Source organism: Salmo salar, chromosome ssa02, assembly GCF_905237065.1.
Source record: "Salmo salar chromosome ssa02, Ssal_v3.1, whole genome shotgun sequence".
NCBI classification, from domain to species: domain Eukaryota; kingdom Metazoa; phylum Chordata; class Actinopteri; order Salmoniformes; family Salmonidae; genus Salmo; species Salmo salar.
Window position 1 is genome coordinate 77,867,805 of NC_059443.1, and position 27,183 is coordinate 77,894,987.

General features: G+C 47.1%; 2 protein-coding genes across 5 annotated transcripts in view; both read right to left on the reverse strand.

The window, feature by feature from the left end:
• The window catches only part of LOC106594999 (protein tweety homolog 3), a 65,322-nt gene extending 46,884 nt beyond the window's left edge, over positions 1–18,438 (reverse strand). The window contains exon 1 of one of the 2 annotated variants that reach the window (XM_045710501.1): positions 17,288–18,438. In XM_045710501.1, coding sequence (XP_045566457.1) covers positions 17,288–17,413 — 126 coding nt within the window. In that variant the 5' untranslated portion in view covers positions 17,414–18,438. The remainder of the gene's footprint in view (positions 1–17,287) is intronic. The other variant, XM_045710500.1, reaches the window with a different exon arrangement.
• Positions 18,439–18,568: 130 nt separating this feature from the next.
• Positions 18,569–27,183, reverse strand: part of iqce (IQ motif containing E) — a 20,548-nt gene continuing 11,933 nt past the window's right edge. For all 3 annotated transcript variants that reach the window (XM_045710470.1, XM_045710469.1, XM_045710472.1), the window contains 10 exons: positions 26,995–27,146; positions 26,744–26,799; positions 26,361–26,611; positions 25,364–25,471; positions 24,942–25,131; positions 23,887–23,982; positions 23,294–23,418; positions 21,740–21,831; positions 21,526–21,627; positions 18,569–19,323 (listed from right to left, as the gene is read on the reverse strand). In XM_045710470.1, coding sequence (XP_045566426.1) covers positions 19,196–19,323; positions 21,526–21,627; positions 21,740–21,831; positions 23,294–23,418; positions 23,887–23,982; positions 24,942–25,131; positions 25,364–25,471; positions 26,361–26,611; positions 26,744–26,799; positions 26,995–27,146 — 1,300 coding nt within the window. In that variant the 3' untranslated portion in view covers positions 18,569–19,195. The remainder of the gene's footprint in view (positions 19,324–21,525; positions 21,628–21,739; positions 21,832–23,293; positions 23,419–23,886; positions 23,983–24,941; positions 25,132–25,363; positions 25,472–26,360; positions 26,612–26,743; positions 26,800–26,994; positions 27,147–27,183) is intronic.

Here is a 27,183-nt window from a genome sequence, read left to right on the forward strand (position 1 = left end):
TATATATATATATATATATATATATATATATATATATATATATATATATATATATATATAAAGGAATATAAAAGAGGAAATCTGAAGGTTTCTAGTGAACCTAAGGTTATGAATCAACTGTCAAAATGTAGTTTAATCATGGCCGGGGGTGATGTATCGGTAAGGGCCGCTGCCATCTGCGCACACATATAGGCCTACTGTGTCGGCGTGGGTGCCATTCCGAACCCTCTCTTCTGGAACAAATAACTGATTGACTTGATGTAGTTGAACATGTAAAATATGGACAGTCCAGGGATATTTTACCCCTGATCTTTATTTTTTATTTTTTAATGACCATACCAGACTTTTATTATGAAAGAATAGGCTACATTCTGTAGGCTACCTGTTAGCCTAGCCATTGATACACAGCATCGTAAAAATAGAGGTGAGGGGGGGCAATTTTTAGGGGCCTTCCTCTGAAAAATTGCCAAAAACTCCAGCCACCCGAGTCATAGACTGTTCTCTCTGCTACCGCACGGCAAGCGGTACCGGAGCTAACAACACACACTCACTCCTGCTTTGGGGTAACGGGAGCAGAAGTTCGGGGAGCAGTGTGTGTCAGATCCAACACACAGATCACACACACTCTGAACACTTTGATGTCAACAGAGATGCTTGTTCTAGGTCCCAAGAAACAAAGAGATCTTCTGTTGAATCTGACAATTAATCTTGATGGTTGTACAGTCGTTCCAAATAAAACTGTGAAGGACCTCGGTGTTACTCTGGACCCTGATCTCTCTTTTGACAAACATATCAAGACTGTTTCAAAGACAGCTTTTTTGCATTTACGTAACATTGCTAAAATCAGAAACTTGCTGTCCAAAAATTATGCAGAAAAATTCATCCATGCTTTTGACACTTCTAGACTATACTGCTGCAATGCTCTACTTTCCGGCAACCCGGATAAGGCACTAAATAAACTTCAGTGCTAAACACGGCTGCTAGAATCTTGACTAGAACCAAAAGATTTGATCATATTACTCCAGTGCTAGCCTCCCTACACTGGCTTCCTGTTAAGGCAAGGGCTGATTTCAAGGTTTTACTGCTAACCTACAAAGCATTACATGGGCTTGCTCCTGCCTATCTTTCCGATTTGGTCCTGCCGTACATACCTACACGTACACTACGGTCACAAGACACAGGCCTCCTAACTGTCCCTAGAATTTCTAAGCAAACAGCTGGAGGCAGGGCTTTCTCCTATAGAGTTACATTTTTATGGAATGGTCTGCCTACCCATGTGAGAGGTGCAGACTCGGTCTCAAACTTTAAGTCTTTATTGAAGACTCTTCTCTTCAGTAGGTCCTATGATTGAGTGTAGCCTGGCCCAGGAGTGTGAAGGTGAACGGAAAGGCTGGAGCAACGAACCGCCCTTGCTGTCTCTGCCTAGCCGGTTCCCCTCTCTCCACTGGGATTCTCTGCCTCTAACCCTATTACAGGGGCTGAGTCACTGGCTTACTGGTGCTCTTCCATGCCGTCCCTAGGAGGGGTGCGTCACTTGAGTGGGTTGAGTCACTGACGTGATCTTCCTGTCTGGGTTGGCGCCCCCCTTGGGTTGTGCCGTGGCGGAGATCTTTGTGGGCTATACTCTGCCTTATCTCAGGATGGTAAGTTGGTGGTTGAAGTTATCCCTCTAGTGGTGTGGGGGCTGTGCTTTGGCAAAGTGGGTGGGGTTATATCCTGACTGTTTGGCCCTGTCCGGGGGTATCGTCGGACGGGGCCAAAGTGTCTCCCGACCCCTCCTGTCTCAGCCTCCAGTATTTATGCTGCAGTAGTTTATGCTGCAGTAGTTTATGTGTCGGGGGGCTAGGGTCAGTCTGTTATATCCCGGAGTATTTCTCCTGTCTTATCCTGTGTCCTGTGTGAGTTTAAGTATGCTCTCTCTAATTCTCTCTTTCTTTCTTTCTCTCTCGGAGGACCTGAGCCCTAGGACCATGCCTCAGGACTACCTGGCCTGATGACTCCTTTTTGTCCCCAGTCCACCTGGCCGTGCTGCTGCTCCAGTTTCAACTGTTCTGCCTGTGGCTATGGAACCCTGACCTGTTCATCGGATGTGCTACCTGTCCCAGACCTGCTGTTTTCAACTCTCTAGAAACAGCAGGAGCGGTAGAGATACTCTGAATGAGCAGCTATGAAAAGCCAACTGACATTGACTCCTGAGATGCTGACCTGTTGCACCCTCGACAACCACTGTGATTATTATTATTTGACCCTGCTGGTTATCTATGAACATTTGAACATCTTGGCCATATTCTGTTATAATCTCCACCCGGCACAGCCAGAAGAGGACTGGCCACCCCTCATAGCCTGGTTCCTCTCTAGGTTTCTTCCTTGGTTCTGGCCTTTCTAGGGAGTTTTTCCTAGCCACCGTGCTTCTACACCTGCATTGCTTGCTGTTTGGGGTTTTAGGCTGGGTTTCTGTACAGCACTTTGAGATATCAGCTGATGTAAGAAGGGCTTTCTAAAAAAATTTTATTGGATTTTGATTTGATGTCTGACAGAGAGAGAGATAGACAGAGAATGAGGGACAGAATGAGAGAGAGAAAGAGAGCGAGAAAGAGAGAGAGAGGTGTTTGTCTGACTCAAAAAGGGGAGAAAGAGAGAACCAGATGAGGAAGAGCAGGAAGGGGGTGGGGGAATGATGCATGTCTGGTAGAAGATGAAAGGGAAGGAAAGAGAGAAAGAAAGAGGGGAGGGGTTGCCAAAGATTTGAACTGTGAGTAGGTTGTTGACGAAGCATTTGACATAAAATTATATTTGGTTTATGGTCTTTATCTGTGACATCATATAACACACAGCTGGATATCTCTGCTCTGAAAGCTTGAAGAAAGTTTCCCTTCCTCCAGGATACACATGGAAAAGCATTCTGCTCCAGAACTTGCCGGGACAATGTCTGTAGGTTCCGGAATAGTGGACAGGAATTCTGCCGCTGCTGGTACAATCTAAAACAAGTTCCAAAGGAATTGTGCTACGGGTGAAGAGATACCATCTTCACAAAACAGCCCCAGGTGGCTGAGCTTTGGGATTATCAGGTAGAATAGAAAACCAGCAGTACTTCGGACCGCCAAGGGTAAGATTTGAATACCCCTGCTTTACACTGTGTACAGCTAGTCACTAGCGTAGCTACAATGACCCCAGTAGGTCACTACACCAGGCCATAGGGCTTCCCTGGACATAACGACATATCCAACTAAACAGTGTCACCATCTCAACAAAACGTATAGAAATGGGACACTTCTGCTCTTTGAATGTTACCTCAACAGAAAGCATCCTTATGGAATGCGAAACAAGACGATTCTCTACTTCCATCGTGATTGTGCCCAGAGCCTAGTTCAATGATATCCAGTAGATGGAGAGAGATAGAACCAGAGACTCTCCCATGGTACTTATCCGAAGAGTAGGGTCCTGGCTAAATGGTGTCTGGCCCTCATACCATCATGGCCACCTCATCATCCCCAACTTCCAATTGGCTCATTCTCTCTCCTCTTCCCCGGGTGGTTGCTGTAAATGAAAATGTATTCTCAGTCAACTTACCTGGTCAAATAAGGGTCAATAAATAAAATGTTGACTTTGGGCACGTAAAAAAACCGATCCAACTCCGCCTCTTCCTCACTTTTCAAACAGAAATAGGGTGTGCCTTCGGTGCTTCATCAATGTGTCATTCTGGTCATAACTAGCCACTGTAACTAGCCAGTAGCTCCTCCATGAGCGTTGCGACATTCATGGCTAGTTTGTTAGCTAAGCTAGCCACTGTAGCTAACCACTGTAGCTAACCAGTACCTCCTCCATGAGCGTTGCGACAGACATAGCTAGTTTGTTAGCTAGGCTAGCTACTGTAGCTAACCAGTAGCTCCTCCATGAGCGCCACGACAGACATAGCTAGTTTGTTAGCTAGGCTAGCTACTGTAGCTAACCAGTAGCTCCTCCATGAGCGCCACAACAGACATAGCTAGTTTGAAAGCTAGGCTAACCACTGTAACTAACCAGTAACTCCTCCATGAGCGCCGCGACAGACATGGCTAGTTTGTTAGCTAGGCTAGCTACTGTAGCTAACCAGCAGCTCCTCCAGTATGTGTTGACGCCATTTCACAGGATCTCATTTTGGTCTGAAGCTGTAGAAAACGGTAAGAAACAGCACTTTAGTAGCCAAATATCTTCTTCATCCGTCTATCTTGTGTTTGTAAAGCATTACATGACCTGGTATGATGGTGCATTGATCAGTTATACAGTTTAAAGCCCTAATTTTTTTGCCCAAAGTCGACTTTTAATAAATACTACCATGGGAACAGAGGAGACAGTACTACCCTACAGAACAGACAGTCACTGATATGACACCAGAGTGCGCCAGAAGAGAAGAGAAATGTACTTATTATTGTTAAATGGACCACAAGGATTGATTCCAAACCACAGCCCAGGTCCCTTTCCCCTGGCTACACTGTAGCAGTGTATCGTGTCCATTCCATCCTGTTAGGTCAATACAGGGTTCAATTCCAAACCCCAGCATAATATAATAATATACAGCGCCTTTGGAAAGTATTCAGACCCCTTGACTTTTTCCACATTTTGTTACGTTACAGCCGTATTCTAAAATGGATTAAGAAAAATGAAATATATATATATATATTCTCAGCAATACAAGCAGACAATTTTATCCAAAGTGACTTAGAGAGTCATGCTTGCATACTGTCAGGGATTTCTTCGTCGGAGGACGATATGGCGAAATCATCATCGGAAAATGAGGACCAATATGCAGCAGAGTTGAGATGGTTCATTTTGAACTTTGAATAAATTCCAAAACGAACATACAAAATAACAAAAACGAACGCACGATACACTGACAGTTCTGTTAGGTTTACACACGCTAAACAATCTCCCACAAATACACAGACACCCAACTAATATAGGACTTCCAATCAAAGGCAACACCACACAGCTGTCTTCAATTGGAAGTCCACCCCAATTAACTCAACATAGAAACAGATCAACCAGACTACACATAGAAATACATCAACATAGACCATAACTCAAAACCCGGAAATAATAAATCAAACGCCCTCCTAACTAACACACCACCCTGAACCACATAAAACAAATACCCTCTGCCACGTCCTGACCAAACTAAAATGACAATTAACCCTTATACTGGCCAGGACGTGACAGTACCCCCCCTAAAGGTGCTAACCCCGGAAGCACCTTAAAAAAAACAACCCCAAACAACAACAAAACAAAAATCCCCCCCTTCTAAAGGGAGGGAAGGGAGGGTGGCTGCCGTCAACGACGGCACTGTGCTACACCCCCCCTCCCCAACCCACCTATATCTGGAGGTGGCTCCGGTTCTGGCCGTTCCAGGCAGTCGGGCCACTCTGGCATCGCCGGGGGGCAGTCGGGACTCTGGCATCGCCGGGGGGCAGTCGGGGCAGTCTGGCAGCTCGGGGCAGTCTGGCCGCTCTGGCAGCTCGGGGCAGTCTGGCAGCTCGGGCAGTCTGGCAGCTCGGGGCAGTCTGGCAGCTCGGGGCAGTCTGGCAGCTCGGGGCAGCTCGGGGCAGTCTGGCCACTCTGGCAGCTCGGGGCAGTCTGGCCACTCTGGCAGCTCGGGGCAGTCTGGCCACTCTGGCAGCTCGGGGCAGTCTGGCCACTCTGGCAGCTCGGGGCAGTCTGGCCACTCTGGCAGCTCCGGGCAGTCTGGCAGCTCCGGGCAGTCTGGCCACTCTGGCAGCTCCGGGCAGTCTGGCCACTCTGGCAGCTCCGGGCAGTCTGGCCACTCTGGCAGCTCCGGGCAGTCTGGCCACTCTGGCAGCTCCGGGCAGTCTGGCCACTCTGGCAGCTCCTGACTAGTGGGTGGCTCTGGCGACTCTTGACTGACGGGCGGTTCTGGCGACTCTTGACTGACGGGCGGTTCTGGCGACTCTTGACTGACGGGCAGTTCTGGCGACTCTTGACTGACGGGCAGTTCTGGCGACTCTTGACTGACGGGCAGTTCTGGCGACTCTTGACTGACGGGCAGTTCTGGCGACTCTTGACTGGCGGGCAGCTCTGGCGACTGTTGACTGGCGGGCAGCTCTGGTGACTGTTGACTGGCGGGCAGCTCTGGCGACTTTAGACTGGCGAGGCTGGGTTTACGCACTAGATGCCTTGTGCGTGGTGCTGGTACTGGGCGTACCAGACTGGGAACACGCACCTCCAGGCTAGTGCGGGGAGCGGGAACAGGACGAGTCGGACTGGGCTGACGTACTTCCGGGTCCGCACGAGAGACAGGAGCTGGAAACATGGGGCTATGGAGGCGCACAGGCGGTCTTATTCTTACCTCCTGCACAACCCGTCCTGGCTGGATGGAACTAGTAGCCCTGTACGAGCGGGGTGCTTGTACAGGGCGGACTGGGCTGTGCAGAGGCCTGATGGTAGCCGTGCATAGAGCGGGAGTTGGGTAGCCTGGTCCTCGGAGGAGTACCGGCGACCAGATGCGCTGCGCAGGCATCCTCCTACCAGGCTGGATGCCCGCTCTAGCATGGCACCTGCGAGGGGCTGGAATAACGCGCACCGGACTGTGCGTGCGTATGGGTGAGATAGTGCGCTCCTCAGCGAAACATGGCGCTCTCCACCTCATACGCTCCTCCATATAACCACGGGTAGCTGGCTTCCGGCTCTTCCTAGGCCTAGCCAAACTACCCGTGTGCCCCCCCCAAAAAAAATATTGGGGGTGCCTCTCGTGCTTATACGCCAGTCGTGTCCCTCGGAAACGTTCCCGGTCCATACCAGCCTTACTCCATGGGCCTTCTCCGGCCATAACCTGATCCCAAGTCTATCTCTCCCGTTTGTCCAAATCAAAATTCCTCTGCTCCTTCCTCTGCTGCTTGGTCCTGGTTTGGTGGGAGATTCTGTCAGGGATTTCTTCGTCGGAGGACGATATGGCGAAATCATCATCGGAAAATGAGGACCAATATGCAGCAGAGTTGAGATGGTTCATTTTGAACTTTGAATAAATTCCAAAACGAACATACAAAATAACAAAAACGAACACACGATACACTGACAGTCCTGTTAGGTTTACACACACTAAACAATCTCCCACAAATACACAGACAAACACACCCAACTAATATAGGACTTCCAATCAAAGGCAACACCACACAGCTGCCTTCAATTGGAAGTCCACCCCAATTAACTCAACATAGAAACAGATCAACCAGACTACACATAGAAATACATCAACATAGACCATAACTCAAAACCCGGAAATAATAAATCAAACGCCCTCCTAACTAACACACCACCCTGAACCACATAAAACAAATACCCTCTGCCACGTCCTGACCAAACTAAAATGACAATTAACCCTTATACTGGCCAGGACGTGACACATACAGAATCACAACATGCATTGATTCGACATATTAATAGTATCCTTTCGGGTGAGTGAGGGTAGAGTGAAGGGAGAGAGAAGGGGATTTGGGACTGAGCCTAGGTTTGAGAGAGTGACTATTGGAGGGGGGGGCTGGTAGGGGTGACAGTGGGAGAGAGAAGGGGATTTGGGACTGAGCCTGGGTGTGTAGAGAGTGGCTATTGGAGGGGGGCTGGTAGGGGTGAAAGTGAGAGAGAGAAGGGGATTTGGGACTGAGCCTAGGTGTGTAGAGAGTGGCTATTGGAGGGGGTGCTGGTAGGGGTGACAGTGGGAGAGAGAAGGGGATTTGGGACTGAGCCTAGGTGTGTTTATATTCTATAAAATGTATTTCTATTGGAATATGGGAAACCCTTACTATTTTCTTACAGAGAGATAGAAAGAGAGAGAGAGAGACACAGAGACAGACAGAGAGGGAGAGAGAGAGAGAGAGAAAGAGAGAGAGAGAGAGAGAGAGAGAGAGAGAGAGAGAGAAAGAGAGAGACAGACAGAGAGACAGAGAGACAGAGAGAGAGAGAGAGAGAGAGAGGGTGTGACATAGGTAAGTGCATCACCTCACGGTAGCACAGATCTGGGACCAGTTTTAAGGTCTTGGTGTATGGTATCTGGGCACCCTCTGCGGGTTTCGGTGACAACCGGATGCATCCGCTTTCCAGAGGAACTGGAAAGACGGCCTGTGACTTCCTCTTTTGGACACTTCATCTGAACTTCTCCTCCTCCTCCACATTTCCTGGATGGCAGAAGAGAACCTCCACCGACATTTTGTTTACCTCGTCAGGACCAGAAACAGAAACACTGCTCAGTATCAGCTGTGATGTCTGATACTGTCTAACTGGATTTAAAACTGTCATCCAAACCCACTGAGAGGATTACACAGAGATCAATTAGCTACTGCTCTCTCTCTCTCTCTCTGTGTGTGTGTGTGTGTGTGTGTGTGTGTGTGTGTGTGTGTGTGTGTGTGTGTGTGTGTGTGTGTGTGTGTGTGTGTGTGTGTGTGTGTGTGTGTGTGTGTGTGTGGTATATATCAATTAGTGGTTTAAAGGAGGCGAGGTACGATGGGGGAGGGGAGAGATAGACACCAAAGAACACAGATCTTCTTTCCGCCTGGCAGAGTGTGTGTGTGTGTGTGCGTGTGCGTGTGCGTGTGTGTGTGTGTGCGCGCGCCACGACAGGATAGATCAGATCTACTCCACTGATCTAACCCTGTTGTACAGAGAGAGGTCAGGACAGACAACCTACTATCTCTCTAATGACAGTGGATTCCCAAGTTAAACCGTGGCACCACCTCACTGTGGTTCTGTCTCTGTGTCTCTGTGTCTCTGCCTAATGCCAGTCATAGAGGTATGTAGAGGGAGGGATCACTGTGGTTCTGTCTCTGTGTCTCTGTGTCTCTGCCTAATGCCAGTCATAGAGGTATGTAGAGGGAAGGATCACTGTGGTTCTGTCTCTGCCTAATGCCAGTCATAGAGGTATGTAGAGGGAGGGATCACTGTGGTTCTGTCTCTGCCTAATACCAGAGTCATAGAGGTAAGTAGAGGGAGGGATCACTGTGGTTCTGTCTCTGCCTAATGCCAGAGTCATAGAGGTATGTAGAGGGAGGGATCCCTGTGGTTCTGTCTCTGCCTAATGCCAGTCATAGAGGTATGTAGAGGGAGGGATCACTGTGGTTCTGTCTCTGTGTCTCTGTGTCTCTGTGTCTCTCTCTGTCTCTGCCTAATGCCAGTCATAGAGGTATGTAGAGGGAGGGATCACTGTGGTTCTGTCTCTGTGTCTCTCTCTGTCTCTGCCTAATGCCAGTCATAGAGGTATGTAGAGGGAGGGAACACTGTGGTTCTGGCTCTGCCTAATGCCAGTCATAGAGGTATGTAGAGGGAGGGATCACTGTGGTTCTGTCTCTGTGTCTCTGTGTCTCTCTCTGTCTCTGCCTAATGCCAGTCATAGAGGTATGTAGAGGGAGGGAACACTGTGGTTCTGGCTCTGCCTAATGCCAGAGTCATAGAGGTATGTAGAGGGAGGGATCACTGTGGTAATGGCTCTGCCTAATGCCAGAGTCATAGAGGTATGTAGAGGGAGGGATCACTGTGGTTCTGGCTCTGCCTAATGCCAGAGTCATAGAGGTATGTAGAGGGAGGGATCACTGTGGTAATGGCTCTGCCTAATGCCAGAGTCATAGAGGTATGTAGAGGGAGGGATCACTGTGGTTCTGTCTCTGCCTAATGCCAGAGTCATAGAGGTATGTAGAGGGAGGGATCACTGTGGTTCTGTCTCTGCCTAATGCCAGAGTCATAGATGTATGTAGAGGGAGGGATCACTGTGGTTCTGTCTCTGCCTAATGCCAGAGTCATAGAGGTATGTAGAGGGAGGGATCACTGTGGTTCTGGCTCTGCCTAATGCCAGAGTCATAGAGGTATGTAGAGGGAGGGATCACTGTGGTAATGGCTCTGCCTAATGCCAGAGTCATAGAGGTATGTAGAGGGAGGGATCACTGTGGTAATGGCTCTGCCTAATGCCAGAGTCATAGAGGTAAGTAGAGGGAGGGATCACTGTGGTAATGGCTCTGCCTAATGCCAGAGTCATAGAGGTATGTAGAGGGAGGGATCACTGTGGTTATGGCTCTGCCTAATGCCAGTCATAGAGGTATGTAGAGGGAGGGATCACTGTGGTTCTGTCTCTGCCTAATGCCTTTTGACCAGTGTTTCTTGATACTAGTCCTGGGGATCCAAAAGGTATATTATTGTTTTTGCCATATCACTACACGTATGATTCCACTAATCAAAGGTTTATTGATGAGTTGATTGGTGGAATCAGGTGTTCAGTGCTTGGGAAAACACTAACATGTGCAGATTGTGCCCCCCTCAGGACCAGTCTGTCTTTCCCATCATGCACACGGGCATATAGCTGTAGTCATGTCTCCTCTGTAATGCTCAACAGCTGTTCTACTGCTGTTCTTTTAGCTGACTCTGTGTTTCCACACACACACACACACACACACACACACACACACACACACACACACACACACACACACGTTTCCACTGCCTTAAAGAACCTTGGGATTACAGCTCTTCAAGAGCATTCCGGTATTCCCACAGAATTCCAACAGTCAGCGTTCCGGACCCAGCCGTTGTGGATGAGGAAACCAGCGCTGTGGATACAGAGCAGTTCAACTACACATGCACACGTGTGTGTTGTGTGTCCCTGTTTTTAAGCTTCTCTCTTCGACTGCATACTAATCATCTGGTGGTCAATCACATCATAGAGAAACACAGAGGGCTCAGTGTGTGTGTGTGTGTGTGTGTGTGTGTGTGTGTGTGTGTGTGTGTGTGTGTGTGTGTGTGTGTGTTCAGCTGGAGAGAGAAGCATGAAAGCCTCTCAGACTAGATAGACTGAGCCATCTAAAGCTGAGCGAAAGAGAGAGAGAGAGAGAGAGAACCGTCTTTCACTACAGACAACACCCCTCCCTTCTTCCCTCTCTCAGTTCCCTCCTTCCCTCCATCTCTCTCTGTTCACCATCTCTCTCTCTGAGCGTCTACCCCCCCAGGGCTAGCAGTGACCTCATAGTGAATAGCCCCCTACACATACATACAGATGTAGGGCCCTATAAAATCAGTCTAATCTTTTTGCCCGATTCCGTTTAGTTTTTCCACGTTTCCGTTTTTCCACGTTTTCACTCTCAAAATCACACATTTTATATAGAAAAAGAACCAACCCAGATGTTGTAAGTCCACAACACAGCTTAAACCACATCAGGAAACCCAGGGGTCACGTTAGAGCTCAAACATCTGTATAGTTTTATACTGAAAGTCAACAGTGTTTTCTTTGCTTCACATAAAATACATGAGTAAAATAGCTTCATCTTCATCAGATGACAACAGCAGTGCAACGCTATCTGGCTGGCAGCCACACAAGTAAATGAGCTTAAAATGTAAAAAGGCAAGGTCTTTTCTAGAAGAAAGAAAAACGATGCACGGCCATCATATTTCTAATGTTTATTGAAGGAATGTAGCCAGCTACATTTCCTAATCATTTGCTTGAAGTCGATCTTGCATTTTACCAGAGACAAGTAGACTACAGTAACACTGAGAAAAGTACCAGAGAAAAGTAGACTACAGTAACACTGAGAAACGTACCAGAGAAAAGTAGACTACAGTAACACTGAGAAACGTACCAGAGAAAAGTAGACTACAGTAACACTGAGAAAAGTACCAGAGAAAAGTAGACTACAGTAACACTGAGAAACGTACCAGAGAAAAGTAGACTACAGTAACACTGAAACCTACTAGAAACGTACCAGAGAAAAGTAGACTACAGTAACACTGAGAAAAGTACCAGAGAAAAGTAGACTACAGTAACACTGAGAAACGTACCAGAGAAAAGTAGACTACAGTAACACTGAGAAAAGTACCAGAGAAAAGTAGACTACAGTAACACTGAGAAAAGTAGACTACAGTAACACTGAGAAAAGTACCAGAGAAAAGTAGACTACAGTAACACTGAGAAAAGTACCAGAGAAAAGTAGACTACAGTAACACTGAGAAAAGTAGACTACAGTAACACTGAGAAAGGTACCCGAGAAAAGTAGACTACAGTAACACTGAGAAAAGTACCAGAGAAAAGTAGACTACAGTAACACTGAGAAAAGTAGACTACAGTAACACTGAGAAACGTACCAGAGAAAAGTAGACTACAGTAACACTGAGAAAAGTAGACTACAGTAACACTGAGAAACGTACCAGAGACAAGTAGACTACAGTAACACTGAGAAAAGTAGACTACAGTAACACTGAGAAATGTACCAGAGACAAGTAGACTACAGTAACACTGAGAAAAGTAGACTACAGTAACACTGAGAAAAGTAGACTACAGTAACACTGAGAAACGTACCAGAGAAAAGTAGACTACAGTAACACAGAGAAAAGTAGACTACAGTAACACTGAGAAAAGTAGACTACAGTAACACTGAGAAACGTACCAGAGACAAGTAGACTACAGTAACACTGAGAAAAGTAGACTACAGTAACACTGAGAAAAGTACCAGAGAAAAGGAGCTACACATCAGTCAGAGCCATGTCTGCTGATAGAACACCAGAGAGGAGACAAGTGCAACTCAAAGCACAAACTGTGTCTGATGCTGAGCAGAAATTACAACAAGAAGCATCATTAGATCTACATTTAGAAAACTCTCCAATATTTTTAGCATTTTCCATTTTTCTACGTGACCCCTGAGACCACTTTTGAGGTCTGCACCAGCCAGAGACGTTGTTTGGTTAGTGATGTTTCCGTAGAGCTCATGTGATTGCAGAGTTATCTAAACAAAATGACCACTGGATTGAGGTAAATAATCCTGATATCATTCTGCCAGGTAGGCAGAGGCTACTTTGTAGTTAACATTTAATACAGAAGGTTTCTGGAAAAGCCTTTCCATCTCTACCAGAACACGGTTGTCATTAGCATCATCGCTAACGGCGACACAAATTGGTAGAAAAAAAAGCACCCAGACAGACTTGCCGTTGCCTCTTCAGAAAGTTGCAGGAAAATACGAATCACTGAGGCATTTTGTTCATGTCTTCTGATTAACTGGCTAATTAACCTCTATGGGCTAGGGCGTCCCACCTACTCAACAGCCAGTGTAATCCCGTGGCGCGTTATTCAAATTCCTCAAAAATGCAAAAACTTCAATTTTTCAAACATATGACTATTTTACACCATTTTAAAGACAAGACTCTCGTTAATCTAACCACACTGTCCGATTTAAAAAAGGCTTTACAACGAAAGCAAAACATTAGATTATGTCAGCAGAGTACCCAGCCAGAAATAATGAGACACCCATTTTTCAAGCTAGCATATAATGTCACATAAACCCAAACCACAGCTAAATGTAGCACTAACCTTTGATGATCTTCAGCAGATGACAACTCTAGGACATTATGTTATACAATACATGCATGTTTTGTTCAATCAAGTTCATATTTATATCAAAAAACAGCGTTTTACATTAGCATGTGACTAGCATGTGACTAGCATTCCCACCGAACACTGCCGGTGAATTTACTAAATTACTCACGATAAACGTTCACAAAAAGCATAACAATTATTTTAAGAATTATAGATACAGAACTCCTCTATGCACTCGATATGTCCGATTTTAAAATAGCTTTTGGTGAAAGCACATTTTGCAATATTCTCAGTAGATAGCCCGACATCACAGGGCTAGCTATTTAGACACCCAGCAAGTTTAGCACTCACCAAAGTCAGATTTACTATAAGAAAAATGTTATTACCTTTGCTGTCTTTGTCAGAATGCACTCCCAGGACTTCTACTTCAATAACAAATGTCGGTTTGGTCCCAAATAATCCATAGTTATATCCAAATAGCGGCCTTTTGTTCGTGCGTTCAAGACACTATCCCAAAGGGTAAGTAAGGGTGACGAGCATGGCGCAATTCGTGACAAAAAAAATTGAAATATTCCATTACCGTACTTCGAAGCATGTCAACCGCTGTTTAAAATCAATTTTTCTGCCATTTTTCTCATAAAAAAAGCGATAATATTCCGACCGGGAATCTGCGTTTAGGTAAACAGACGAAAGAAAATAAAGCATGGGGTCGACGCGGGCACGCGCCTAAGCCCATAGCACTCTGATCGGCCACTTGCCAAACGCGATAAAGTGTTTCAGCCAGAGGCTGCCTCGATATCGTTCAGCTTTTTCCCGGGCTCTGAGAGCCTATGGGAGCCGTAGGAAGTGTCACGTTATAGCAAAGATCCTCAGTCTTCAATAAAAAGAGCCAAGATGAAACACAACTTGTCAGACAGGCCACTTCCTGCATGGAATCTTCTCAGGTTTTGGCCTGCCATATGAGTTCTGTTATACTCACAGACACCATTCAAACAGTTTTAGAAACTTTAGGGTGTTTTCTATCCAAAGCCAATAATTATATGCATATTCTAGTTACTGGGCAGGAGTAGTAACCAGATTAAATCGGGTACGTTTTTTATACGGCCGTGTCAATACTGCCCCCTAGCCCTAACAGGTTAATGAATGTTCTACTGAGTTCAATACATTTAGTTGATTTCCTACTGAGTTCAATACATTTAGTTGATTTCCCACTGAGTTCAATACATTTTTGAATATTGTTGAATTCCGTTTGAATGTCTGGATTCCGTCCTCCGCAGCCTGGACTTTATACGGCCCTAAAGACACGACGCCTTGCCTTGACAACAACCTACAGACGTGTCGCCTTGACAACGACCCCCTAGGGGCCAGCTGTGACCTCGCCTCAAACAACCAGGCCAAACACACTCACACACACACACACACACACACACACACACAATGCTAAATATCTAGCGACATAGAAACAGCTGACATACTGTAAATTCATCCAAACACTTGTATGTACTGTACACACACAGTGGTGAAAGCTCAGTGACATAGAAACAGTCCAGGCACCAAAACACGTCAGGGTGCAATTAGTCGGAATTAGGGCCCTTAGAATTCCTACACACACACACACACACACACACACACACACACACACACACACACACACACACACACACACACACACACACACACACACACACACACACACACACACACACACACACACACACACACAAAGGGTTTTAGTGTCCCCCTTAATGGGGTTTGGAGGAAATGGGTACTTAACAGTTCAGTTCTGATTTAGGAGAGAGAAGGAGAGCGAAGGAGAGAGAAGGAGAAAGGGTTGGGTTGGGAGGCAGGAGCAAAACCAGCTACATTCCAACAGACTAACTAGACTTGTTTTGAAAGAAGCTTATGATGTTGTAGTAGACAGACTGTGGTTGTAGTAGACAGACTGTGGTTGTAGTAGACAGACTGTGGTTGTAGTAGACAGACTGTGGTTGTAGTAGCCAGACTGTGGTTGTAGTGGACAGACTGTGGTTGTAGTAGACAGACTGTGGATGTAGTAGCCAGACTGTGGTTGTAGTAGACAGACTGTGGTTGTAGTAGACAGACTGTGATTGTAGTAGACAGACTGTGGTTGTAGTAGACAGACTGTGGTTGTAGTAGACAGACTGTGGTTGTAGTATCCAGACTGTGGTTGTAGTAGACAGACTGTGATTGTAGTAGACAAACTGTGGTTGTAGTAGCCAGACTGTGGTTGTAGTAGACAGACTGTGGTTGTAGTAGACAGACTGTGTTCTCCCTCTCTCTTCTTCATCTCCCTCTCTCTCCCTCTCTCTTCATCTCTCACTCTTCTTCATCTCCCTCTCTCTTCATCTCTCTCTTCTTCATCTCCCTCTCTTCTTCATCTCCCTCTCTTCATCTCTCTCTTCTTCATCTCCCTCTTTATTCATCTCCCTCTCTCTTCATCTCTCACTCTTCTTCATCTCCCTCTCTCTTCTTCATCTCTCTCTTCATCTCCCTCTCTCTTCATCTCTCTCTCTTCTTCATCTCTCTCTTCTTCATCTCCCTCTGTCTTCATCTCCCTCTCTTCTTCATCTCCCTCTCTGGCTGAACTCAATGACTGGTCTATGGCACATCTCTCTCTATGATTTATACCTGTCCTGAACTCAATGACTGGTCTATGGCACATCTCTCTCTATGATTTATACCTGTCCTGAACTCAATGACTGGTCTATGGCACATCTCTCTCTATGATTTATACCTGTCCTGAACTCAATGACTGGTCTATGGCACATCTCTCTCTCTATGATTTATACCTGTCCTGAACTCAATGACTGGTCTATGGCACATCTCTCTCTATGATTTATACCTGTCCTGAACTCAATGACTGGTCTATGGCACATCTCTCTCTCTATGATTTATACCTGTCCTGAACTCAATGACTGGTCTATGGCACATCTCTCTCGTTTCCTCAGTTTCTACCCTTATTTTCTCACACAATTCTTCTCTCTCTCTCCTTTGTCATGGTAGGCAGCTTCCCACGCTCACCACTTGAACTTGAACCCCTCCTCCTCTAAATCACGGTTCCTTGTCTCTTTCCCTCCTCTGTCCATCCCTTCTTCACCAAACAAGCCACTGACCCGTCACATCAAGCTGCTGTTACATGTGTAATAACACCAGTAACACTGTCTACCAAGCTGCTGTTACATGTGTAATAACACCAGTAACACTGTCTACCAAGCTGCTGTTACATGTGTAATAACACCAGTAACACTGTCTATCAAGCTGCTGTTACATGTGTAATAACACCAGTAACACTGTCTATCAAGCTGCTGTTACATGTGTAATAACACCAGTAACACTGTCTATCAAGATAGAGCTACAATAGTCATTGTTCTATTAATTACATTGTAATAGACTTGAACTGTTTCTGCATCAATTTGGTATCATGAAGGCAAGGAGACAAGGACAGGAGATGAGGAGACGAGTGTTGGAATACTACCTAGGAGGGGATGGATGGACCAGCCATCTGTTTCCCCAGGGTAGTAGATTATTATTATAAAAATGAATTGATGTAACCTTTATTTAACTAGGAAAGTCAGTTAAGAACAAATTATTATTTACAATGACGGCCTACCCCGGCCAAACCCTAACCCGGACGACGCTGGGCCAATTATGCACCGCCCTATGGGACTCCCAATCACGGCCGGTTGTGATACAGCCTGGAATCAAACCAGGGACTGTGGTGACGCCTCTAGCACTGAGATGCAGTGCCTTAGACCGCTGTGCCACCTGGGATCACTCTATAGGGCTATAGTGAATGTTGATCTGGATAACGGTTTTGATTGAAAAAGCCTTGGCCTTGGTGATAAAACGTGCTTGTCCTTCAGGATTGTGTGTGTGTGGCTTGTGTGCATACATCTGTGTGTCTGTGTATGCATGCATCTGTTTATGTTCCAAACCTACCTTCTGGTACTCTGAGTCCTCGGGGCTGAAGTCGCTGCTGACCGTCTCAAAGTGCAGGTTGAAGTGGGGGAGGCGGTGGAGAAGGTTGACCCACCATGGGGGAGAGTAGTTTACTACCGCTGCCATGCTCTCTCACACACAGACCCGCCGGTGTCACTACCAATCTGTCAGCCCGAAATATGTGTCCTCTCCAGTCAACAACACTGCTTACAACGCCCACGCATAGGCTACGATTCTCTTCTGAGCGTGGAGTAGTGTGGTGCGCCGAGTGGGTTGTTATCATCGATGTGATTCCGTCATCAATTCAAATAACGATTATCCGTTATTGACGGTTTGTTTTATGGTACCGTCGACCGACGCCACGGTCAAATCAACAATAATTCGTTTACTCAGTCGGTCGTTGATTGATTTACGGTGTTGCAGGCTACAATTTCCAGGGCCGGCAACATTCTCGTTCCCACGGGTCTATTAGTTTCTTCCAGCCACGAGTGGTATTGGTGGTATTGGATTATTCCGGTTCTCCATTACCGCATTCCCAACTCTGAGCCAGGACGACAGAAAAATCCATATTCTGCTCCAAACTATGTGTGAATGTAGCCAAGTCTCATTTTGCAATGTGAACACTTATCCACTGAAACCTAGCGGTCGCACCACCAAACGACCTATTCGGCCACAGATTGTAGGCTATTGTTCCTTCTACAGCCCATGTAGGCTAAACCAGCAGGACTGCAGCAGAAATCACGACAACTCTCTCACATCTCATCGAACAATAACGGACATCCACTCTTAGAAAGACAGCTTACCACTCTAAAAATGCCGTTACATTGCGGTTAGATTTGTCCGACAAAATATCCACGAATCAAATATTCTCTTTTCTAGATCCCAATGAGAAGGGGGATTTCAGGTTAAGATGACCTCCAATGAAATTATGAGATTTAGCATCCGTTCAGCGAGCGGTCCCGGTGGGGGTTCGTTTTAAATGTCCTCCCGGTGATGAAACGTCGCCGTCGTCGGCTGCTACATTGTTCACCGTTAACGAATTTTGGAGCGCGACGCAAACACGAGCTCGAAAACCCCTAGGAGGACAAAGCTTCTCACTGCAGCTCGCTCTGCAAATAGATCTGTCGACCATGTGTGCAGAGCGGAGCGGTGTTGAATGCGCAAATACTCAGCCCCCCCCCTTCCGATGGAGTAACGGTAACACACAACCCAGTCCATTACGATAAAACATCACAACACACCTTTTCATCAAAAAACGAAGAAACACCATGACCTCTGAAGTGATGTACGATACAAGGAAAGATACTCCTTTAATCAGATAAAACATTATGTTCATGGATTACAGCTATTATAAAAAAACACAACTCAAGGCACGATAACAACACAAAATCCCTACCAGTCACGCGCACTCTCCTCTGAGCGTCATATTGCAGTAGAATATGATGATAAGTTCACAGTTTGAATCAGCAGTGTTTCTATTGATAGACATGAATTAAAAGACGCTCATTCTCCAATAAACTCCATGATTTATAACTTTGTTTATGACCATCAATAATCTATATACAGCACTCAGGCACTTTGGCAACATAAAAAACGATCGGTATCAGAACAGAGATTTATTGGGCGGAGAGCTGGCAAGCAACCCTCCTGTGCAGGATTATCATTATTATCATTATTATTATTATTATTACAGCCCTGACACCAACAACCACTCCCCTCCCGGAGAGCAACTGCATGTGCAGGACTTCGTTCCAGCCCTGCACTACCAAAACACACTTGGTTCTACTTATCAGCATGTCCTCTGGACCTTGATTGAATCTGGTGTAGGGCTGTAGTAAAAGCCTGCATACCCAGCTACACACACACACACACACACACACTTCATATCCCATAGTGCAATGCTCTGGTCTAGAAGTAGATTTCTTCTCTCCTTCCCACGAGACAAGACGGAGACACGATGATGTCATCGTCGGAATCCTCAGAGTCCATCGCCTTGGAAACCTTGGAGTCTGGAGGTGGATGGAGCTGTAGTTGGGCTACAGGCGAAGCACAGGTACACATTATATATATATACACACACACACACATTATACACTGCTCAAAAAAATAAAGGGAACACTTAAACAACACAATGTAACTCCAAGTCAATCACACTTCTGTGAAATCAAACTGTCCACTTAGGAAGCAACACTGATTGACAATAAATTTCACATGCTGTTGTGCAAATGGAATAGACAACATGTGGAAATTATAGGCAATTAGCAAGACACCCCCAATAAAGGAGTGGTTCTGCAGGTGGGGACCACAGACCACTTCTCAGTTCCGATGCTTCCTGGCTGATGTTTTGGTCACTTTTGAATGCTGGCGGTGCTTTCACTCTAGTGGTAGCATGAGACGGAGTCTACAACCCACACAAGTGGCTCAGGTAGTGCAGCTCATCCAGGATGGCACATCAAATGCGGGCTGTGGCAAGAAGGTTTGCTGTGTCTGTCAGCGTAGTGTCCAGAGCATGGAGGCGCTACCAGGAGACAAGCCAGTACATCAGGAGATGTGGAGGAGGCCGTAGGAGGGCAACAACCCAGCAGCAGGACCGCTACCTCCGCCTTTGTGCAAGGAGGAGCAGGAGAAGCACTGCTAGAGCCCTGCAAAATGACCTCCAGCAGGCCACAAATGTGCATGTGTCTGCTCAAACGGTCAGAAACAGACTCCATGAGGGTGGTATGAGGGCCCGACGTCCACAGGTGGGGGTTGTGCTTACAGCCCAACACCGTGCAGGACGTTTGGCATTTGCCAGAGAACACCAAGATTGGCAAATTCGCCACTGGCGCCCTGTGCTCTTCACAGATGAAAGCAGGTTCACACTGAGCACGTGACAGACGTGACAGAGTCTGGAGACGCCGTGGAGAACGTTCTGCTGCCTGCAACATCCTCCAGCATGACCGGTTTGGCGGTGGGTCAGTCATGGTGTGGGGTGGCATTTCTTTGGGGGGCCGCACAGCCCTCCATGTGCTCGCCAGAGGTAGCCTGACTGCCATTAGGTACCGAGATGAGATCCTCAGACCCCTTGTGAGACCATATGCTGGTGCGGTTGGCCCTGGGTTCCTCCTAATGCAAGACAATGCTAGACCTCATGTGGCTGGAGTGTGTCAGCAGTTCCTGCAAGAGGAAGGCATTGATGCTATGGACTGGCCCGCTTGTTCCCCAGACCTGAATCCAATCCAATTGAGCACATCTGGGACATCATGTCTCGCTCCATCCACCAACGCCACGTTGCACCACAGACTGTCCAGGAGTTGGCGGATGCTTTAGTCCAGGTCTGTGAGGAGATCCCTCAGGAGACCATCCGCCACCTCATCAGGAGCATGCCCAGGCGTCGTAGGGAGGTCATACAGGCACGTGGAGGCCACACACACTACTGAGCCTCATTTTGACTTGTTTTAAGGACATTACATCAAAGTTGGATCAGCCTGTAGTGTGGTTTTCCACTTTAATTTTGAGTGGGACTCCAAATCCAGACCTCCATGGGTTGATAAATTGTATTTCCATTGATTATTTTTGTGTGATTTTGTTGTCAGCACATTCAACTATGTAAAGAAAAAAGTATTTAATAAGATAATTTCTTTCATTCAGATCTAGGATGTGTTGTTTAAGTGTTCCCTTTATTTTTTTTAGCAGTATATATACACACACACACAAAGACACACACACATATTATATACACACACATTATACACACACACATTATATATACACACACACATTATATACACACACATTATATACACACACACATTATATACACACACACACACACACACATTATATACACACACACATCATATACACACACACATTATATACACACACACACACATTATACACACACACACACACACACATTATATATACACACACACACACATTATATATATACACACACACACACACACACACATTATACACACACACACAAATTATATATACACACACACACATTATATACACACACACACACACACTTATACACACACACACACATTATATATACACACACACAAACACACACACATTATATATATACACACACACACATTATATACACACATTATATACACACACACACACAGAGAAGCAAAGGAACACACACACATTTTATACACACAGAAACACACACAGAAGCACAGGAACACACATTATAAATATAAATACATATATATGTATATATCCAGACAGCATACCTGGTGTGAGTCTCCTCCTGTTGGACAGTATGTTAGAGACAGGCCAGGGATCTTCCTCACTCAGCGCCGTTACATCTTCATCTACATCACTGCCTGGAAGGGCTAACACACACACACACACACACACACACACACACATTTTCAAATCCTGATTTGTCCTTCAGTCAGCGCTGTGCCACCAAGGTGTCAGATTCAGTGTGTGTGTGTGTCTCACCTGTGTTGCTGGGAGTGTGTGTTGAAGGGACAGAGGGGACTCTTCTAGGAGCTGGTGTGGGTCCACAGGGAGGAGGGGCTGGAGGCTCAGAGCTACAAACACACAGTTATACATACAATACAAAAACAGACACTTTCCAACGTCAGAACTGTGTGTGGTGGTGTGGGGGTGTGGTGGTGTGGTGGTGTGGTGTGGGGGTGTGGGGGTGTGGTGGTGAGGTGGTGTGGTGTGGTGGTGTGGGGGTCTGGGGGTGTGGTGGTGGTGTGGTGTGGTGGTGGTGTGGTGGTGTGGTGGTGGTGTGGTGGTGTGGTGGTGTGGGGGTGTGGTGGTGTGGGGGTGTGGTGGTGGTGTGGTGGTGTGGTGGTGGTGGTGGTGTGGTGGTGTGGTGGGTGTGGTGTGGTGGTGGTGGTGGTGTGGGGGTGTGGTGGTGTGGGGTGTGGTGGTGTGGTGGTGTGGTGTGGTGGTGTGGGGGTGTGGGGTGGTGGTGGTGTGGTGTGGTGGTGGTGTGGTGGTGTGGTGGTGTGGGGTGTGGTGGTGTGGGGGTGTGGTGGTGTGGGGTGTGGTGGTGTGGTGGTGTGGTGTGGTGGTGTGGTGGTGTGGGGTGTGGTGGTGTGGTGTGGTGGTGGTGTGGTGGTGGTGTGGTGGTGTGGGGGTGTGGTGGTGGTGGTGTGGTGGTGTGGGGTGTGGTGGTGTGGGGGTGTGGTGGTGGTGGGTGGTGTGGTGGTGTGGGGGTGTGGGGGTGTGGTGGTGTGGTGTGGTGGTGGTGTGGGGTGTGGTGGTGTGGTGGTGTGGTGTGGTGGTGGTGTGGGGCTGTGGTGGTGTGGTGGTGGTGGTGTGGTGTGGTGGTGTGGTGGTGGTGTGGTGGTGGTGTGGTGGTGTGGTGGTGGTGTGGTGGTGGTGGTGTGGTGGTGGTGTGGGGGTGTGGTGGTGGTGTGGTGGGGGTGTGGTGGTGGTGGTGTGGTGGTGGTGTGGGGTGGTGTGGGGTGGTGGTGTGGGGTGTGGTGGTGTGGTGGTGGTGTGGTGGTGTGGTGGTGGTGGTGGTGTGGTGGTGGTGGTGTGGTGGTGTGGGGGTGTGGTGGTGTGGTGGTGTGGGGGTGTGGTGGTGTGGTGTGGTGGTGTGGGGGTGTGGTGGTGTGGTGTGGTGGTGGTGTGGGGGTGGTGTGGGGGTGGTGTGGGGTGGTGTGGTGGTGTGGTGGTGTGGTGGTGGTGTGGTGGTGGTGTGGTGGTGTGGTGGTGGGGTGTGGGGTGGTGGTGGTGTGGGGGTGTGGTGGTGTGGTGGTGGTGTGGTGTGGGGTGTGGTGGTGTGGTGTGGTGGTGGTGTGGGGCTGTGGTGGTGTGGTGTGGTGGTGGTGTGGGGGTGTGGTGGTGTGGTGGTGGTGTGGTGGTGTGGTGGTGGTGTGGTGTGGTGGTGGTGTGGTGTTGGTGGTGTGGGGGTGTGGGGGTGTGGTGGTGTGGTGGTGTGGTGGTGGTGTGGTGTGGTGGTGGTGTGGTGTGGTGGTGGTGTGGTGGTGTGGTGGTGTGGGAGTGTGGGGGTGTGGTGGTGTGGTGTGTCACCTCTCCGTCATTAGTCCGCTGCGTGTCAGGTGACCTCGGAACACAGACTGGATCAGCGTCACGGCAACCAGCTCCCCATCCTCCACACAGGAGGTAACATCACTGCCACGCTGTGATTGGCCATTCTGGAAATTAAACATTAAATAGTAACTCTTATATAAGAGCCTAATTAGGGCAAATTCCCTTTACTCAATAGATACCTATTGTAAATACGGGGAAACAGTGCCCGTAAGTGGCTATTTGGTTGAACTACAACATAAAAAAAACTTATTTTACCTTTATTTAACAAGGCAAGTCAGTTCTTAAGAATAAATTCTTATTTTCAATGACGGTTGAGGAACAGTGGGTTAACTGCCTTGTTCAGGGGCAGAATGACAGATTTTTACCTTGTCAGCTCAGGGATTCGATCTTGCAACCTTTCGGGGTTACTAGTCCAACGCTTTAACCACTAGGATACCTGCCACCCCACAAACATTGCAAATGTGTGTGTGTGTGTGTGTGTGTGTGTGTGTGTGTGTGTGTGTGTGTGTGTGTGTGTGTGTGTGTGTGTGTGTGTGTGTGTGTGTGTGTGTGTGTGTGTGTGTGTGAGAGACCTTGCTGAGAGTGCTGGTGTGTGTGTCTCGGAGGTGAGCTATCTGGCTCTGTCTGAGGAGATGTCCTCTTATTGCTGACTGGATCAACACTGTGTCCTGGGGGGAGGGGGGAGAGAGATGAGAGGGGAGAGAGAAGAGAGAGATGAGAGAGAACGTACTTTATTAGTCCATATGAGATGGGCATTTGTCTTCATTCCTGTTCTGTGGTAGCAGCTGGCAGGTACAACACCTTATTTAGATTAACTATTTAAAATGTTTGTTTCTAGTTAGTTAGTTAGTTAGTTAGTTAGTTAGTTAGTTAGTTAGTTAGTTAGTTAGTTAGTTAGTTAGTTAGTTAGTTAGTTAGTTAGTTAGTTAGTTCGTTCGTTAGTTCGTTAGTTACAGTAGTTAGTTAGTTAGTTACCCTTTCTCTGTGCTCCATCCACCCTGTTCCTGGTTAGTTAGTTACAGTAGTTAGTTAGTTAGTTAGTTACCCTTTCTCTGTGCTCCATCCACCCTGTTCCTGGTTAGTTAGTTACAGTAGTTAGTTAGTTAGTTACCCTTTCTCTGTGCTCCATCCACTCTGTTCCTGGTTAGTTAGTTACAGTAGTTAGTTAGTTACCCTTTCTCTGTGCTCCATCCACTCTGTTTCTGGTTAGTTAGTTACAGTAGTTAGTTAGTTAGTTACCCTTTCTCTGTGCTCCATCCACCCTGTTTCTGGTTAGTTAGTTACAGTAGTGAGGTAGTTAGTTACCCTTTCTCTGTGCTCCCTCCACTCTGTTCCTGGTTAGTTAGTTACAGTAGTGAGGTAGTTAGTTACCCTTTCTCTGTGCTCCCTCCACTCTGTTCCTGGTTAGTTAGTTACAGTAGTTAGTTAGTTACCCTTTCTCTGTGCTCCATCCACTCTGTTTCTGGTTAGTTAGTTACAGTAGTTAGTTAGTTACCCTTTCTCTGTGCTCCATCCACCCTGTTTCTGGTTAGTTAGTTACAGTAGTTAGTTAGTTAGTTACCCTTTCTCTGTGCTCCATCCACTCTGTTCCTGGTTAGTTAGTTACAGTAGTGAGGTAGTTAGTTACCCTTTCTCTGTGCTCCAGCCACTCTCTCTGGATCACCCTAGCTGCCCTTTCCTTCTCCTCCCTCCCTTCTGGGTTCTCCTTCCGGTTCTCCCGGTTCTGTTCTTCCCTCTCTCTCTGTTCTTCTTCAGTCCATCTCTTCTTCTCCTCCTCCAGAGATTGTATCTTCACGGTCAGCTGTTCTATCTCCAGTCTGGACAGGGAGGAAAATCAGACAAGTAGAAAGGTTTCCATGGAAACGTCATGGCACAGACACACAAGAGAGAAAAAGTCTCCATGCAACCTCTGTGGGCGTGTCACAGTGGTTATAAGCCTGTAGTAAACAGTTACAGTAGTATTTATGTCATATTGGATGTAAACACCATTCATTGTGTAGTAGTGTATTCCCCAGTCAGGATGTTCAGGTTGAACTGGGAGATACATACTGGTAGAGTTGTGTTTCCTTCTCATGTTCACTCCTTTGTTCGTTCTTCCTCCTCTCCGTCTCTTTCTCTTCCTGCTCTCTTTCAGCCATCAGTCGATTCAGCTCCTGTCTGAAAACAGAAGATTCAGCCATCAGTCGATTCAGCTCCTGTCTGAAAACAGAAGATTCAGCCGTCAGTCTCAGCTCCTGTCTGAAAACAGAAGATTCAGCCATCAGTCGATTCAGCTCCTGTCTGAAAACAGAAGATTCAGCCATCAGTCGATTCAGCTCCTGTCTGAAAACAGAAGATTCAGCCATCAGTCGTCTCAGCTCCTGTCTGAAAACAGAAGATTCAGCCATCTGTCGATTCAGCTCCTGTCTGAAAACAGAAGATTCAGCCATCAGTCGATTCAGCTCCTGTCTGAAAACAGAAGATTCAGCCGTCAGTCTCAGCTCCTGTCTGAAAACAGAAGATTCAGCCATCAGTCGTCTCAGCTCCTGTCTGAAAACAGAAGATTCAGCCATCTGTCGATTCAGCTCCTGTCTGAAAACAGAAGATTCAGCCATCAGTCGTCTCAGCTCCTGTCTGAAAACAGAAGATTCAGCCATCAGTCGATTCAGCTCCTGTCTGAAAACAGAAGATTCAGCCGTCAGTCTCAGCTCCTGTCTGAAAACAGAAGATTCAGCCATCAGTCATCTCAGCTCCTGTCTGAAAACAGAAGATTCAGCCATCAGTCGATTCAGCTCCTGTCTGAAAACAGAAGATTCAGCCATCAGTCGATTCAGCTCCTGTCTGAAAACAGAAGATTCAGCCATCAGTCGTCTCAGCTCCTGTCTGAAAACAAAAGATTCAGCCATCAGTCGTCTCAGCTCCTGTCTGAAGACAGAAGATCCTAAACATATTCTGAAAACTAAGAACACCAATAACTCAATATCAAACATTCTATTGCAATCACTGGTGATTTCCAATTTCAATTTCCCATACTGCATTGCTGTAGTCATGTTAGCGTCTCTCTTACTCTCTATCGGTCAGCGTCTCCTGTAGCTCCGCCTTCTCCTGCTCCAGTTGTCTGACACACCCCTTCAGACGGACAAACCCCTCCCCTTCCTGTTGGGTGTTTACCACTGCAACGCCCCCTTCCGTTGTTACGGTGGTTATCCCCGGCGGCGTAGCAACCCCTGTCTCCGTGGGTGTGGTGAGTCGGTCAGTCTGGACTAGTCTGTCCACCCCACTCCTCCTGGCCGGGGCACTCCTCACCTCCTCTAACCTCTGAGACAGGATGGGAGGGGGAGTGTTAACATGTGTTTGTGTGTGTGTGTGTGAGGTTACTCCCTCCATTCCACTGTGTAGGACCAACCAGGAGACTGAGGGGGAGACAGGAGAAAGCCTCCATCTACTCACCCTCTCCAGTTCCACCAGTCTCCTCAACACTCTCTGTTTGCTCCAGTCTTTGTAGGCTGAAACACAAGTGCAACAAATCATCGACTAGAAATACTATGAATACAGGAGATTGGGCCATTTGTTATTTAACCTTTGACCCTGCTGTGTTGTTGATTTCCTCAAAGTGTGTGTGTGTGTGTGTGTGTGTGTGTGTGTGTGTGTGTGTGTGTGTGTGTGTGTGTGTGTGTGTGTGTGTGTGTGTGTGTGAGAACCTTTCAGCCCGCTGGCTGGGCTGTCTGTGTTGAGTTCCTCTCTCAGTGTGTGGTTCTCCTGCTGTAGCTGTTTCAGGTTCTCTGATAAACGCAGAACCGTAGAGCTTAAAACCCTCTGCTTCCTCTGAGAACCTTTACTCTCTGTTCTACTGCTACAGAGAGAGGAGAGAGAGAGAGAATAGAGGGGAA